Source organism: Narcine bancroftii, chromosome 10, assembly GCF_036971445.1.
Source record: "Narcine bancroftii isolate sNarBan1 chromosome 10, sNarBan1.hap1, whole genome shotgun sequence".
NCBI lineage: Eukaryota > Metazoa > Chordata > Chondrichthyes > Torpediniformes > Narcinidae > Narcine > Narcine bancroftii.
Genome location: NC_091478.1, coordinates 64998273 through 65016253, shown reverse-complemented (window position 1 = coordinate 65016253; position 17981 = coordinate 64998273). Strand labels below are relative to the sequence as shown.

Genomic DNA, 17981 nt, shown 5'->3' with positions numbered 1-17981 from the left:
CAGACTGGCTGAATGGTTGTAAGAAAAATGGGTAGATAATGCAAAGAGTGTCATTCCAGTTCCCCTTAGTCTCTCCTCATTTATTTTCCAGCTCTATAGACAGCCCAGATCATGGCCCATGTATGGTTTTAATCCCCCCCGAGCTCATAGTTCTGAAGCCTAATGCTGCTTGGATGAAGGCAGTTCTGTCCTGAATGCTTAATATCCACATTAGCCAATATATTTACCCAACGGGGCAGTTCAAAATTTAATTTTCAAAGCAACAGCTTCACAGTTAAATAAAATAGATGTATAGGAAAGCAGGAAATAAATGAGTCAGAGAGATCAGTTAGAAGCGGTGCCAAAAGAAAAACAAAAGCAGCAGCTTTTATTTAAATTTAAACCCAAGTTAAATCATTTACAAGATTTCACCTCAAAGGATTTTAGTTGGAAGTGAAGTGTTTTGAAAGGTACTGAAATATGAAAGGTACTTTTAAAATCCTATTCTGATTTAACCCGTTAAAAATCCATTAATTCTAACTGATTAAACATCCATGCCTGGGGCTAACTTACTCCTTTCATTAATGCAGATTCCATAAATTCGCACAATATTTGGCGATTCAAAGTGCTTCATGGTTTCAGCCTCACTGTGGAAATTCTTACGTATTTCCCTGTCGGAAAAGAAGAAAAGACCAAATCATCAGCCCCTACATGATTGTGAATATGAAGGAATAAACTCGTCAGTAGAAGTCCATACTTACTGCACACTGGATAATCCAATGTTAACAAAACGTTTGATCAATACAGGAAATTTATGCAATGTTCCCTTGTAATAATTGAAATCACTGGTTTCTTTAACAGGTGGATTTTTAATTTCAATGTCCTCCAGGTTTAATTCCAGAATTCCCTGCACTGGATGATCCATAGGTTTCTCTAGGACTACAATAAGAGAGCGACATATTAGCTCTAGGCCGAGGTAACACAGGAAGACAAACATCAAAACACAATGCTGCAAAAATTCAGTAGGTCAAACTGTGTTCTTTATATAGCAAAGATAAAGATACATAACCAACGTTTCGGGCTTAAGCCCTTCATCAAGGTATGAAAAAAATGTCAGCAGGCATCCAATCAGGATAAGTTGGTTGGATGTAGAGTATCTGACCAATTTATCAAGGGAATGATTGTCTAAGATTAGCTTAACAATCTACAACTTCCTAATTCACATATTTGGTGGTCCAACCAAATGCCACCACCTGCAGGTCCCTTCATCATGCGCTAATTTTGCTTACATGGTTAATCCTTCACCCTCACTGGGTCAAAGGTGAGAGAGAACTAGGTATTCATGAGGGTGCTGATGGCAAGCAGGGTTCCCAAAGGGCCCCAGATGCTGACAGCTTCTTAATTGCTTTGGGATTTTGGAACCGGAGCTGAGGATCATGACTTGGATGCCTCAAGCTTTGGTTCACTGTTGGAATGGAGAGAAGGCATCACTGCTCAGGAGGGCCTGTCATTGGCAGAGGTGGGGGGATCACAGACACTTCATATCTCTGAAATTACTCTCTTTCGCTTCCCTTTCTCATCTCGATAGGGAAACCGGATGAGTGGCACCTTTTGGGTATCTTTACACTTGAAAATCCTGGAGGTCCTTACTTAACAAGATTGAAGGCTATGTTAGTATTTGGTATGGCTCTTTGGTATATACTTCAGAAATATAGTTTACATTTGCACAATTAATATTCCTTACTCTGTATAATTTATCGAGACTGACTTGAATGTGTAAAATAGCTAATTATAAGCTGCAGTCTTAAAAGTTTATTCTGTACTCAACTTCCTCAATGATGGATTGGCAACATTCCAACATTGGAACACTCCAAAGGTACGTGCTTAGTCTCCTGCTCTATTCCCTATAGACTCATGACTGTGTAGCCAAGATCAGCTCCAACACAATCTATAAATTTTCTGACAAGACTTCTGTTGTTGGCCAAATAACTGTAAATGATGAGTCAGAATACAGAATGGAGATCAAGAAACTGGTTGGGTGGTGCTAGAATAACAACCTTACTCTCAACCTCACAAGACCAAGGAACTCATTGTTGATTTCAGTAAGAGAAGGCCAAGGGACCCTTATGCATTGATGAGACAGAGGTGGAGGGTTAGATTCTTTACCTATATATATCAAAAGACTATTTCTGAAGCTAGCACATCAAGGCAACTGTGAATACGCCACAAAAACATCTGAACTTTCTAAGAAGTCTGAAGAGATTTGGCATGTCATTGAATACGCCATCAAACTTCTATAACTACACAGCTGAAAGTATATTGACTGGTTACATCACAGCCTGGGTGGGTCATTTGAGTGCCTAAGAACACAGAAGGATTCAGAAGTGACAAACATAACCAGGTCTATCACTGGCTCCAACCATTGAATCACCACATCTATGTGAGGTATTGCCTCAAGAAGGCAGCCAACATCATTGCCCTGGCCACAACCTTTCCTCTCTGCTACAAGCACCTCTTGATTCAAGAACAGTTTATTTCCAATGGCTAACAGGCTCTGAATGTCCCCTTGATACGTGAATCATGGACTGCTCTGACTGCACTATTGTAAAACTATATTTTTTCTTGAACTATGTCAACTGTGAATATTTATTATCCACAACAAAAATATCTTAATTGTGGGATTTTTACTTCTGACTCTACCTAGGGTTTGGCAGTGGCATCTTGGTTAGAATCTGGGTAAGCGATTGTAGTACAAATTAGTTCTGTGACTGTGTATGGACTGGAGGATTCGTCAGCTGTGAGATTGAATCTAGAAATAGAAAATTCATTTTTGACTGATTAGTTGTCAGCTGTGTGACTGTGTATGGATTTAGGCGTTTACCTTATATATTACATGGCAGGCGGCTGAAAAGCTGAATGTGCACTGAATCTATTGTCAAGTGTTTTCCCATTTTTCACTTACATGACTCAAACATGCGTTTGATATCTTTCACATCCATTTTCATTTCTCCCACAACTTCATTCATAGTCTGTTGAATTCTTTCCTCCATTGAATACAATTCTGAAAGGCAAAATTAAGAGCTCTGAGCTGACTCAAATTCTCTCAACAGGAATATTTAGAACACACAAAACAGGCACAGAAACAATCTTTAATATTCTAACTTTGAAATACAGATTAAAATTGTACATTTTGAGGTGGTGTCCCACTAAATCCCTGTAGAATGCCAGGAAGATTTTCTCATTCTTGCAGTTCAATTTCTGTGCATTAGAGACCTCAAACAACATGTGCCTTCCTAATTGGTTATTGTCCCTTTGTGTTCACTTTTTCATTCATGAAACAGCATATCCATTCACCTGTACATCCACATTTACTCATGCCTCACCATTTGAAGAGTAATCCTTTTCTATTTTTCTTGTCAAAGTGAATAGATTCATATTTCCCATATTTAATGAAAACTCTTTGTATCCTCCTTCTCAAAGCTCACTTTTCTAACCAGTTTTGTAGCTATGGCTTATTTATTTTGAACTATTGCATGAATATTACTCCTGTGATTGTATGCCATGATTCTGCTTTTACCTATTGTTCTAGGACTTTTATTTTACAGTGGAATGGAACCGTTTAACTTACAAATTGAACTTGAGTTCCAGTTCCAAGAATTCTAGTACACACTTGATTCAGGAAGTACCATGGATGAGAAAAAGCAACCAATATTTTGTTCATTGGCACAACTCATCAAACCCAAGTTCTCTTCTCTTTGCAGGTAGAGAGATTAGTGGCTAAGAGATTGAAGGCTAAGAGTGGGAAGTATTCAATAAGAGGCCAAATGAGGGTGATTGATACTTCTCCTGGGAAGTATAGTAGAAGGTGGGAGGGCAACAGGAAGAGGGAAGAGCATGGTTGGAGACTGGGATGAAGAAACCAACCTTGATATTGTGAGTAGGAGTGAGAGCAATCACAGGCTGAGATATGACCTAGGAGGTGGGATAGGAAGGTCTCATGATCCAAGGATGAGGGGTGATCACTGGATTGGAAGGATCATATGGTTGGAAGTTCGTTGATTAGGGTGATTTTAACACTTGCACACTAGTTGTTGAAAACCATTATACATTTGGATCACTGCATTTTCCTTATATAAGAAAGGATGCACTTGACAGGAGTGCAGTAAAGATTCACAGGTTAGGGATGGCAAGTTTGAAGTATGAGAAGATATTGAGTAGAATGTGACACAAGAAGAATGAGAGAAGATCTCATTGAAAGGTACAAAATTCTTAAAATGTGTGGACTTGTTTTATGGGCTGGAAGAAGGAAAGATGCTTCCCTTAAGTGAAGGGTTTGGAACCAGGGGGTTTATTTGAGAATACGTGGTAGGCTCAGGCTGGATTAAACTAGTGTGGGACCTGTAGTATATGTTCTAAAGGGACCCTAAAGAGAGAACAGAAGGGGCAAGTAGGACACCAAATGCCAGGGGAAGCTAAATTCAGAGGTGTGAGATTAACTCAAATTGCAAATGCAGCCTCACGCATTTTATGATTGGATACAAACTTACACAGATGAAGCAGGTATGAAGAGGAGTCAGTGGCTGGGCAAAGTGGAGAGGTGGCAGGTGAAGGACAAAGAGTTTTCAGCCCAATATCTGTTGGTGGGCAACAGAAATACCAGCAAAGGGGCTGGTCAGATGCTTTGCAAGTGGCTGGAGACCTGCCTACCCATCAATACCAGAACCCGTCCCTGTAGTATCATGCTAACTCCCTGCTCTTGCTCCAGAGTCGAGAGCATAGGTCAGTCCACCGAAATGTTGGGCTTGAATAAAAAGGGAGACAGTTGTCTGAAAGACGATGTCTATTTGGAGCATTGCATCAAGAACTCCAAGGACAGCATCAATGCGGATTCCCCCGATAAGTGAACGTAATGGGCACAGCGTTGCATCAACAGCAAGGAGCATCTTTAGCTTGATGTTTTAATTCAAAATATCATGGCCTGTTCTTAAAATAAGCTGTTGGATTTTTTTTACACATATTAACAAAGAAACCTTTATCAATGGACTTGAATTGTAGACCTTATCCTAATAAAGAGGATATAAATGGGTAGCCCTGATACAAAATTATGAGCTGCAGCAAGATCCGTCTTGGCAATTGGTTTGGAGATGAAGAAATAGAAGTGTAATTGATCAGGGATCCGTTGGGGAAATCGAATCAGGTGGGATTGCATGTTTAATATTACCATTCCCAGTGAATTTCTCGCTGATTTATGATTCAGTGTGCAAAATTAGAAAACAAAATAATGTACAGGTACTCGATCCTTTATCCAGATATCTAAAATCTGGAAAGCTCCAAAATCTGGCGTGGGGAGAGAGGCGGCAGCGTGAGTCGGGTGGCTGAGAGACCAGCAGAGCGAGTCAGGCGGCCGGAAGACCAGCAGCGCGAGTCAGGCGGGCGAGGGGGGAGACCGGCAGTGCGAGTCAGGCGGGCGAGGGACCGGCAGCGCGAATTGGGCGGGCGCGGTGGGGGGAGATGGCAGAGCGACTGGAAGGGGGTGGGGTGAATACGCCAGCATAAATCAGGTGGGCTTAAATATGGCTTTCTGAAATCTGGAAAAATCTGAAATTTGGAATACACTGTCCCCCAAGGATTCCAGATAAAGGATCGTGTACCTGTACTTTCGAACAAGTAAACAAAACAACTTCACTTTTTCACTCTCACTGATTACTTAAAGCCATTTGATTATATTCCGAATGAAGATTTCACTCATTGTCTATTTTTGATAATTAATTTTAAGTTAAACTTTCAGAGTGTTAGGGTGGACATTGATTTTTTTGCATCCGTGCCTTTCTCTTAAACATTTATTATCCATTTTTTGATTGGGAGTGTTATCGTCATCTGAATAAAACTCCAGTTATATTAATAGAGCAAGTGTAGAACTATAGTAATAGAGCAAGCATTTAATATGGGGCCCTTGAAAATGCAGGGTCTGTGCATTTGCTACTTTTGCTATTATGTTAATCCGGCACTGGGTAGGCTATTTAGAACTAAGGAGAAATTTCTTCACTTAAAGGGTGATAAACTTCTGGCATTCTCTGTCTCACTCAGTCACTGTGTACATTTGAAACACAGATTATTAGATTTAAATGATATGGGGATAATGCTAGAAAATGTGGTAGAATATTAGAGATGGGCTTCATGAAAGGTGGAGCAGGCTCATGAGCCAAATGACTTATTCTTGTTCCTTCTTCTTAGGTTCTTGCAAGTGAGCAGGTATGAAGTAGATAATGTCGAATAAATAATGTACTGTTAATAAAGAATAGTTGGAGAAATTAGGAAAGGAGTAGGCACTCAATGTATAGGAATCTGATGAACAGTCAGAAAATTTAGGAGAATAACTAGTTGAATGAATGATAAAGATGGACGCTAGTAATCAGGAGGCACTGATTGGAGTGAATTGATATGAGTGGGCACTTGGAAAAGGAATGGAGTAGGCAATCGAAATTAGTAAGAAAATAGAGAACAATTTGGGTGTTCAGTGGTGGAATGGACAATTTTAGTGCAACTTTTAAGTCTGCAGACTCTGTGATTGTAGTAAAAACCCACCAAAATGCTGGAGGAACTCAGCTGGTCTTTTCAGCATCTGTAGGAGACAAAGATATGTCACTGATATTTTGGCCCTGGGCCCTTCTTCAAGGAATAGGCCAGAAGCAGGAAGTCTCAGAATTCAGACAATGCTGGCTGGGGGAGGAAGCCAGTGTTAATTGGACATGTTAAGGAACGAGATAAGAATTTACCATGTTTGTGCGAAAAGAGATGGAATGGAGAGACAGAGATTGGGAAAAGCAATGGGAGAAGTGGTGAGGGGTTAACAAAAACCAGAGAAATCGATATTAATGCCATCTGGTTGAAGGGTATCCAGTCAAAAGATGAGGTGTTGTTCCTCCAATTTGCAGGTGATCTCAGTTTGGCAGTGCAGGAGATTATGGACAGACATGTAAGCAAGCGAATGGAATGGAGAATTGAAATGGGGGGGCCACGCTGTTGTGGCAGTCAGAGCCGAGGTGCTCAACAAAGTGATCTCCCAGTTTGCATCCAGTCTGTCTGATGTAGAGGAGACCATTTTTAGTGAATAGCAAAACAATCAACACACAGCAAATAGTAATGGAATGGGCAGTCAGGAATAATAGTAGTAGAATGGGCATTCAGAGAAGGAAAACGTCAGATAGCAAGGTCTTTTCCTTTAAACTGAATATATGAAAATGGGTTCCAAAATGGGTTTGAATTAACTGGAAGGCTAATGGAGTTGGGATTAACATTTCATCATATAGAAAGATTTTGACCCAATACAAATTCAATTCCTTTTTCAGTTACCTATGATAGCTATCATTCTACAAATTATTTCCAACATGTAGCATTTTCATGGTGCTCCCTCATATTCAGAAAGTAAAATCTAGAATGTAACTGAGCCAATTGAAGTTGACCATTTAATTACCATTCTCTAATTTCTTCTCCAGTAAGGTTAGAAGAACCTGATCTTCCACAGTATCTTGTATGTCTTCCTCTTTCCTCTTGTTTACATTAAAGATAGTCAGAAGCATTTCCGTCTGTTCAGTCTGCAAGGCGAGGTTCAAATCAATGGCAGCATCATTTAGTCTTTCATTGAGATGATTAAACTCTTCCTTAATCTCAAAAGCCTTGAAGACTTTGTAAAACAGATGTTTATTGGTGAAAGATTTGATAAAATCATTTGCACTCTCCAGAATCCCAACTATCTCCTTCAGAAGCTTTGTTAAGCGATTTAAGTCTTGTTTCTGAATAGCCTTCACAGGATCCAAAAGTAATTCAATGCGGCCCTTCAAACGGTTGCATCGCTTGCGATTCATTTTTACCTCTTTGCAGAGAGAGTAAATACTCTTTGCTGTATCAAAAATCTTTATACTGTAATCCATATTGGTATCTACAATGACAGAACATGACCTGAATGTTATTATTCGGAAAGATTCGGTATTTAATTACGAGGGATGATCATTATTTCAAGATTAAATTACAGCTTCAATCAGGGGAAAGAAAGCAAATAAAGCAGAGTTGATTGAGAATAAACCCTTTAAATTGTTACAAATCCCTTATGGCATTTTTCCAAAGACAATTAATCCCACATTGATATTCATGGACATGGTTACAGGATGAGTACATTGTTCATAACTTTTATTCCAATTCCAATTTTCATTATTACAGAAAAATGCAGCACAGAAAAAGGCAATGTGTCAAGCTGAAATGGATCCAAATTATAAGTAAACAAGCATTTTCTTCCCTTCAAAAATACCCTCCCTGAGGCATGATTTGTTGGGTGACTGGAACATGTGGTGTGAAGCTAATCAAGACAAGTAGGAAAAATACCATCTACCATGGGTTCAATGTAAATTGACTGACTGTTTCCAGAAAATTGAGCATTGGATGAGGGCTATGCTAAAAGTTCACACAGCAAAGATTTGTGGAGTGCTGTTTCTCACTAATGAAAAGCGGTGTATGGAATGGGGTGCCTCCCTTGCAGAATCACAACTTGGTGCCTCAAGAAAGAATACTTGAGACACAGAAAATGCAAGTGTTATATAAAATATATGTAATTTACAGGCAGAAACAAAGTATTTAGCCCAATAACTTTATTTCACAAAAGAGGGGAAGGGGTGGAGAGAACAAAGGATGACATGTAATATAGTTGAGACCAAGAGAAACTGAATGAAGCATATGGTAGTAAGGCTGAGAGAGGAGCTGAAAGTGATGAATGGAAAAAAAAGAATAAAAAACAATGCTGGGTTTGTGAGATACTATTAGACATTGGAAATCTGAAATAAAAGAGAATTCTGAACAAACCCAATTGAAAGGATGTACTTTGTACCTAAACAGATTCCCTGAAATAATGCTTGGAAACAAGGTTTTTCAATACATTCTTTATCGATGGCTATACCTGCATTTTTTAACTTTAAAGTAGCTGTAACCATAAAATCTGGTATTAAACAAGTGCATCTGTGAAAAGAGTCAAAAAACAAGTTCCATTGCAGTTGTTAACCTTTATCAGAAATGGTCAGTTCAAATATTAATTGAAAAGGCTGCTTATCTGAAATCATTGAACTCTTCATTATTTTCTAAGGGCTGAAGTGTGCTTGACTAGGGGATGAAATGTTCCCTGTAAATTAAAACATGACCTATTTCTGTGAAAGGTCATCAACCTGGAACTTTGATTCCGCTTCTCTTTCCACAGATGCTGCCTGATCTTTTGAATATGCCCATCCTTTTCTGGTAATTTTATTTCAATTTTAAAATCTACTTGGATAAAGTAGCAAATATTTCAGAAGAAGATTGATAAATTTTTGACCCAAAAAAGCAATAAAGGATGAGTGAAGGAGAAAGTGGGATATGGTATTGCAATCGATGATCAACAATGGTTGCACTGAATACTGGATTTGTTTCAGTGGACCAAACGGCCTTCCAAACAGTCCTTTTTGTTCTTTATTTCAAAGTTCTGAAGGTACTGGGTTCTTTGATAATGTTTTACAAATGCCAGTTGCTGGAATTGGCCTTTGAGAAGTATCATCATAGCCCACCAGAGATCAGCCATAATTATATTGAAACCCTGGTGACTTATTCTTGCTCCTATTTTCTTGTGTTCTGGTGTCTAATAGCTGAAATTAGTAGACAGGGATTGGCCAAAATGAACAAGGATCAATTGAAAGGATGTACTTTGTACCTAAACAGATTCCCTGAAATAATGCTTGGAAACAAGGTTTTTCAATACATTCGATGGCTATACCTGCATTTTTTAACTTCAAAGTAGCTGTAACCATAAAATCTGGTATTAAACAAGTGCATCTGTGAAAAGAGTCAAAAAACAAGTTCCATTGCAGTTGTTAACCTTTATCAGAAATGGTCAGTTCAAATATTAATTGAAAAGGCTGCTTATCTGAAATCATTGAACTCTTCATTATTTTCTAAGGGCTGAAGTGTGCTTGACTAGGGGATGAAATGTTCCCTGTAAATTAAAACATGACCTATTTCTGTGAAAGGTCATCAACCTGGAACTTTGATTCCGCTTCTCTTTCCACAGATGCTGCCTGATCTTTTGAATATTCCCATCCTTTTCTGGTAATTTTATTTCAATTTTAAAATCTACTTGGATAAAGTAGCAAATATTTCAGAAGAAGATTGATAAATTTTTGACCCAAAAAAGCAATAAAGGATGAGTGAAGGAGAAAGTGGGATATGGTATTGCAATCGATGATCAACAATGGTTGCACTGAATACTGGATTTGTTTCAGTGGACCAAACAGCCTTCCAAACAGTCCTTTTTGTTCTTTATTTCAAAGTTCTGAAGGTACTGGGTTCTTTGATAATGTTTTACAAATGCCAGTTGCTGGAATTGGCCTTTGAGAAGTATCATCATAGCCCACCAGAGATCAGCCATAATTATATTGAAACCCTGGTGACTTATTCTTGCTCCTATTTTCTTGTGTTCTGGTGTCTAATAGCTGAAATTAGTAGACAGGGATTGGCCAAAATGAACAAGGATCAATTGAAAGGATGTACTTTGTACCTAAACAGATTCCCTGAAATAATGCTTGGAAACAAGGTTTTTCAATACATTCGATGGCTATACCTGCATTTTTTAACTTCAAAGTAGCTGTAACCATAAAATCTGGTATTAAACAAGTGCATTATGAACCTCAATCAGTGCCACAGTCACTAAAAAACTGGAAGGAAGAGCAAGATTGTCTAATATTCTTGTTGGTCTTGAATGCAAGTTCATCTACTTTGGAAGAAGAAATAGAGATTTGGATTATTATTTAAATGGTAAATGATAAATGGTAAAGGATGCCAGGGATATATAATCCAGTGATTATTGGGGGATCAGAGATGGTGAGGGTAAACAATTTTAAGTTATTTTGAGTCACTATCTCAGAGGATCTTTCTTGGACCCAACACACCAATGGCATTGTGAAGAAAGCATGTCAGCACCTCTATTTCCTCAGGAGTTTGCAGAGGTTTGGTAAGACACCAGAAATCCTCAAATTTCTACAAAGGGATGGTGGAAAGTGTGCTGACCAGCTCCATCATGGACTGAAATGGAAACACCAATACCCCTGAGCGTAAAAGGTAGGCACACCCCCCCTCCACTATTGAGTATATCTACAGGGAATGCTGCCATCAGAGAACAGCATCAATCATTAAAGACCCACACTACTAAGCACACTGTAACATGATCAATAGTACTCGGAGGCTTTTAAACGACTTTTATTAACTTACAACTAACAGCCAGTACTTACAGAAATCTTCAGGTGAATCTGGGGTAAGGCAGGAAAACAGGGTTTATATCAGGACTAATGGGGCAGAGCCAAGAGCAGGGGTCGACCATCTACTTTACCCACAGATAGTGAATTCCAGCTCACTGCATTCACCCCTTCCTTAAGAAAAGAATCTGCGGGTGAAAACAGAGACCACATTCAAAAGAAATTTTTTTTACAGTTATTTATAAGTTGAGTGTGTTAGGGGGCTTGGTTATTCTAGTTGAGCACCTTAGCACTGGTGGGCTTTGCTCTTCCAGAACTTCCTATGGTTCTTGGGTTGTGGGGCTCAGAGGGGGGCTTGGGGGTCCCTGGTCCAATGGTAGCTCCATTGGAACCACGTCATCCAGAACCCTGCACGGGGAGTTTGGTGCTTCCAAGCCTATTGTGGGTGTCAGGACCTCAGTTCCTGAAGGCGCCAGATCTCCAATCGAGACCGTGCCCTCCCTTCCCTCCAGATATTCCATGTAAGCTTATATCAAATTTGCATGCAGTAGTAGGTGCACTTTCTCAACCAGCGGGCCTGTTTTGCTTCTCCTCACGTGCTTTTTCAGCAAGACTGGTCCTGGTGTTGTTTTCCATGCAGGAAGAGTGACCCCGACTTGGATTTCCTCAGGAATGCAAAGATTAGCTTGTGAGGAGTCATTTTGGTTGTAGTGCAGAGAAGCGACCTTATGGAGTGGAGCATGGTGGGCAGAACCTCTTGCCAGCATGAGTCTGGAAGGCCTTTAGACCAGAGGGCTAGCTTTACAGCCTTCCAGACTATTGCATTCTCCTTTTCAACTTCCCTCGGGGATTGCAGCTAGTCATCCTGCTTGAGGCGATGCCTCTTGCGAGCAGGTACTGGTGTAGTTCTTCACTCATAAACAATGAGCCATGGTTGCTATGAATATAGCTGGTATACCCGAACTGGTGAAAGTAGAGTGCAGAACTTTGATGACTGTGGCGGTGGAGGTGTCTGGGCAGGGGATAGTGAACGGAAAATGTGAGTACTCATCGATAAAGTTAAGAAAGTACACATTTCCATTAGTGGAGGGAAGGGGCCCCTTGAAGTCGACGCTTAGTCATTCGAAGGTGCAAGAGGCTTTTATCAGGTGCGCTTTGATGGGGCGGTAGAAGTGCAATTTGCACTCAACACAGATCTGGCATGACCCGGTCATCTCTTTGATGTCTTTGATGGACGTGCCTTGACGAAGTGGGCCATGCAGGTGATGTCCAGGTAGCAGAGCTCATCGTGAAGTGACTGCAAGTGGCGGGTGTGTACAGCAGCACAACTTTCTCAGGATAAGGAATCTAGGGGCTCATTGAGTGGACCAGGCCTATACATTCTCTCATAGTTATAGATGGAGAGTTCGATCCTCCACCTCGCCATCTTGTTATTCTTTATTTTGCCCGTTCGTATTATTGAACATGAATGCTACAGATTGCTGATCAGTGAGCAGAGTGACTTTCCTGCCAGCCAGGTAGTGCCTCCAGTGCCTGATGGCCTCCACAAGGGCCTGAGCGTCTTTTTCTACAGATGGGTATCGGAGCTCATGGCCTTGTAGGGTGCGGGGGAAAAAAAGCTACCGGCCTGTCCACCTGGTTAATTAAGGGTTGCAGCCAGAGCTATGTTAGAGGCATCGCTCTGGAATAGTAAGTTTCCGTCCATCGCATGCATGGTGGCTTTCGTGATGTAGCTCCTGACTGAGTTAAAAGCCGCCTTGGCTTTGGCTGACAATGGGAAGGAGGTGGATTTTAAGAGGAGATGGACCTTGTCAGTGTAATGAGGTACCCACTGGGCATAGCATGAGAAGAAGCCCAGGCACCTCCTTAGCAACTTCATGGACCGCGGGATAGGGAAGTCTAAGAGGGGGTACATATGCTTAGGATCTGGGCCAATGACACTGTTCTCCATCACATAGCCCAGGATAGCTGGGCATTTGAGATAGGGGAAGGTAGCCCTTAGCCCGTACTTGTGTACCATGTCATCCATCTGCCTCTGGAAGACCAAGACGCCATTTGTAATGACGAAAGGGACCCTCAGGAACTGATAAAGCCATCCGTCTGCCTCGAATGAGGTGTGTGTGTGTGTGGGGGGGGGGGGGATCCTCAGAACAGATTGGTAACTGGTGATATGCAGCTTTCAGGTCGATGGTCGAATAGATCGGGTACTGTGCAATTTCATTCACCATGTCCAAGATTTGGGGGAGGGGGTATGTGTCCAGGAGTGTGAAACAATTAATAGTTTGGCTATAGTCAATCACTAGCCTGGGCTTTTGTCCCCCTCTAACGACTACTATCCGGGCTCTCCATGGGTTGTTACTGGATTCAATTATTTTTTTTTCCTTAAGCAGCCACTGTGTTTTGGCTCTAATAAATTCTCTGTCTCCTGCACTGTATCTCCTGCTCTAAGTGGCTATCAGCTTACAGTCAAAGGTTAGGTTTTGAAACAGTGTGGTGGGGGGGGGGTTCGATATTCAGCATGGAAACATTGCATGTAGTGTCTGGGTTTTGGGACCTTCCATTCTGCACTATGACTGCTTTTAAGGTGATACAGGAAGTCTAGGCCCAACAACACAGAAGCACACAAACATTTCAATACATAACAGTCAGAACTTGCAAAATTTCCCCCCCCCCCCCCTTTACAGATAAGTGCACCATATAATGCCTCCGAATAGTCGCCGAATACAATTGCAATGTTATATAGAAACAGTAGTCTGTGGGGTATACCTTTGTTGTAGAGTTTATAAAGCTCTCCGTTGAGGCAGTGTCTATTAAACAGTCCATCAGATGTATGTTCACCCTCACCTCCATCGTCGAGTTACTCAGCTGGTGAGGTTTCGCTTGGTCGAGGACGACTGATGCCAGCGCTCCGGAGGCTGCATCACTCCCTCTGCCACCGTCATCTTGATCCAAAGGCTGGGGAGGTGGCATTGACCATGAGGAGCAGCAAGATTTCCACTGTTCCCACTGTTGCTTCTCTTCCAGTAGTGGTGATGGCACCGTTCCCACCGTTGCTTCTCTTCCAGTAGCAGTTCCCGCCACAAGGTGCAGCAAGAAGGCGGAAGCGAGCAGCATGGAGAGGCTCTGGGCTTGGGCATGGGATGTATGACTTTTCAGGGGCTACGCACGCAGTAGCCTTCCTGGGGTTCCCCTTTGTCCGAAAGACTTTTGCCCAGTGTCCCCTCTTACTGCATCTGGCACGCACAGAGTCTCCCACGGGGCATCTGGTGCGGGGTTGTTTGGTTTGTCCACAGAACTACCACTCCCAGTCACATGTGGCTGGGACAGCTGTGCTCCATAGGCCTAGTTTTCTGAGAAGGCTGCGCTTTCATTAGTGAAGTGGTCCACTCCCAGTTGGGCATGTTTGAGGGATTTCACTAGATTGAGGGTACTGGCTAGGTTCTTCTTCCCCAACTCCAACAGTCACTGCCTCATGTACCTCGAATTCACTCCAGCCATGAGAGTATCTTGGATTTGTTCCTCTTCCCTCACCTGGGCTGAGACCGCCTCATTGTGGCACTTTCTTGTCAGTGTCCATAGTTCCAGAACGTAATCCTCCTGCAATTCACCTGGGTGTTGCTGACATTGTGAGAGTTGGTGTCATTTTGGGGCCTTATGTAGTGGGCCTTCAGGCCTTCAATGGCATCTCGTATGTCGTGCAGCCCCTGAAGATTGCGTATCCCTCAGTGCCGACGAGAGAGGAGGCCCGAAATCCAGAGGCCGTTGGAGTGGAAGACTTCTTGGGTGGTCGTTATGTAGGACTGGCAAATCCTCAGGGTCTTCTGGGGACAGAGGGTCGACCTGGAGCGTGCCTGACTTCAATAGGGCTTCCATCCTGTCTTCAAAAGTAATTATAAAATTGTAACGTGATCGATAGTACTCGGAGATATGTGAGGAACACAAATACGGTTTTATTAACTTACAGAGGTCTTCAGGTGAATCTGGGGTAAGGCAGGTAAACAGGGTTTATACTGGGACCAATTGGGGCGGAGCCAAGAGGAGAGTTCGGGAGTCTACTTTACACACAAACAGTGAATTCCAATTCACTGCACACACAATCTGTTCTCACTGCTGCCATCAGGAAAGAGGTATAGGTGCCGCAAGATTCATCCACCAGGTTCAGGAACAACTCCTCTATGACAAACTCAATCAGAGACTCATTTAAGGACTCTTACTTGTGGGCTTCAATTATTTTTTTGTTCTCTCTGTTATCTGTTTACAAATCTTTGTTTGTTTACATGTTTATGCTGTGTACAGTTTTTTTTGCACTACCAATTAGTGGTAATTCTGTCGTGCCCACAGGAAAATAGAATCTCAGGGGTGAATGTGATGTCATGTATGTAATCTGACAATTAGATTAGATTCAACTTTATTGTCATTATGCCAAGTAAAATACAAAGCCAATGAAATACAATTAGCATCCAACCAGGAATTTAAAAAAAGTAGTGCTATATACAAATAGAATTAACTATGAACAAATAAAAACAAGCACATACATCAAGCAACAATTATAAAAGTTCTGAGAATACAATGTGAGAGCAGGACCACTCAGTGCTGGGATTTAAAGTTCAGCAGGGTCACAGCCTCAGGAAAAAAAGCTCTTCATGAGCCTACTGGTTCGAGAGTGAAGGCTCCTATAGCGCCTACCAGATGGGAGATGAGTGAAAAGCCCATGGTTTGGATAAGATGCATCCTTGATGATGATCTTCGCCCTATCCAGACAGCTTTCCTGATAGATGTTCTCAATGATGGACAAGTGAATGCCAATAATCCGCTGGGCAGTTTTCACCACCCGCTGAAGTGCTTTCCGGTCCAATACAAGGCAATTGCCCTACCACACTGAGCTGCCAGAGGTAAGTATGTTCTCCCTGGTACAGCAGTAAAAATCCATCAGTATCCTGGGCCAGAGGTGTACTTTCTTCATGCTCCACAGAAAATAAAATTGCTGTTGCGCTTTTATTTTTATCTGGATGGAGGAGTTCATGAACCAGGGGAGATCATAGGAAATATGGACACCAAGGAATTTAAAGCTTGATATACATTCCACCACAACTTCATTGATTTAAATAGGGATATGAGTGTGGCTTCCAGCAGGAGTGAAGTCCACAATGATCTCCTTGGTCTTCTGGGTGTCAAGTTGTTGTCGGCACACCATGCAGCCAGGTGCTGAACCTCAGCCCTACAGGCCATCTCATCATCCCCTCTGATCAGGCCAACTACCATGGTGTCATCTGTGAACCTGATTATGGAATTAGAACCATATACAAGAACTCTATCATAGGTGAATATAGGAGAGGGCTCAACACATAGCCCTGGGGCATGCCGGTGTTCAAGGTGAGAATGGAAGCGAAAAGATTGCCTAACTTAACGGATTGGTGGCTGTTGGTCAGAAAGTTCAAGATCTAATTACAGAGGGATGAGCTGATACCAAGCTGATGAAGTTTGGCGATCAGTTTGGAGGGAACCACAGTATTAAAAGTCGAACTAAAGTCAATGAACAGCATTCTGACATAACAATTGGAACTGTCAAAGTGGGCCAAGGCAGTGAGGTGCCGTGGAAATGGCATCCTGTCTACCTGTTGGTACAGTGGGCAAATTGATCAATAAATCTGAAATAAATAAATAGAAATAAATGAAATATAGCAGCATGCTGTTGCACTACCTGATTTGAGAGTGATCATGCATGAATCACAAAAAGCTGGTTTGCAAGCACAACAGGTAAATGGGATGTTGATCTTCATTCATTATTAGAGGGATTGAATTTAAGAGCAAGGAGTGTAAATGTACAGGGTACTGGTGAGGCAACGCCTGGAGAACAGTGTGCAGTTCTGGTTTCCTTACCTGACAAAGAATACAATGGCTTTGGAGGCAGTGCAGAGGCGGTTCCTCAGCCTGATTCTGGAGATGAGGGGGTTGGCCAATGAGAGAGACTATATTCACTGGAATTCAAAGAATGAGACAGGACTTACATAAACATATGAAATTGTGAAAGGAATAGATAAAATAGAAGCAAAAACGTATTTCCACTGGTAGGTGAGAGTAGAACTAGGGAACATAGCCTCAAGATTCAGTATAGTAGATTTTAGACAAAGATTAGGAGGAAGCTGTGAAGGTTGCCTCATTAAATATATTTATGACACAGATTTTTGCATTGCTGTGGAATTAAGGGTTAATGGCAGTGCTAGCCAGATGCACATTTCTTATGTTCCAATCCTTCAGTGGTTGTGATAAATCACAGACAATGTTGCAAAATTTCCATACCTGATCTCAAATATGATCCATGGCTAGGTGAAAATACAGTAAATATCAGTCTACGTTTAACTACTGTACTAATCATGACTGTAACTTTAAATTGCCCTGAGTGTAAGTGGGTGCCAGGCTAATTGAGGGAGATTTGGAAAGAGAATAGATTTCAAGGAAGTAAATTAGGGAATAAGACTAATGCAAGTGATTTAAGAGACTACAAAGCCTCAGTGATCTGAATGGCTACCATCTCTGTCATAAGGGCATGTGAAATATGAGAGTATGAAAGAGACAACTCAATAGGAAATTGTATCCATTCATTAAAAGGCCTAGTAATGCTGAAAAGTTGACGTTTCCAACCCAGAGTTCTTGGAGGGGAGGAGGCAGGCTTTCCATGAACCTGCCCGACTGCCTTTCAAAGATTCATCAGTGATCCAGAGAATAAGATACGTACTG

General features: G+C 41.5%; 1 protein-coding gene across 18 annotated transcripts in view; it reads right to left on the bottom strand.

The window, feature by feature from the left end:
- LOC138744651 (mixed lineage kinase domain-like protein) overlaps positions 1-17981 on the bottom strand; it is a 144894-nt gene that overhangs the window by 69819 nt on the left and 57094 nt on the right. For 11 of the 18 annotated variants that reach the window (XM_069901134.1, XM_069901135.1, XM_069901133.1 and 8 more), the window contains 4 exons: positions 7454-7918; positions 2942-3040; positions 741-918; positions 553-650 (listed from right to left, as the gene is read on the bottom strand). In XM_069901134.1, the coding sequence (XP_069757235.1) occupies positions 553-650; positions 741-918; positions 2942-3040; positions 7454-7918 (840 nt within the window). Of the gene's footprint in view, positions 1-552; positions 651-740; positions 919-2941; positions 3041-7453; positions 7919-11279; positions 11432-17123; positions 17222-17981 lie in introns of all 18 variants that reach the window. The other 7 variants (XM_069901141.1, XM_069901144.1, XM_069901145.1 and 4 more) reach the window with 3 other exon arrangements.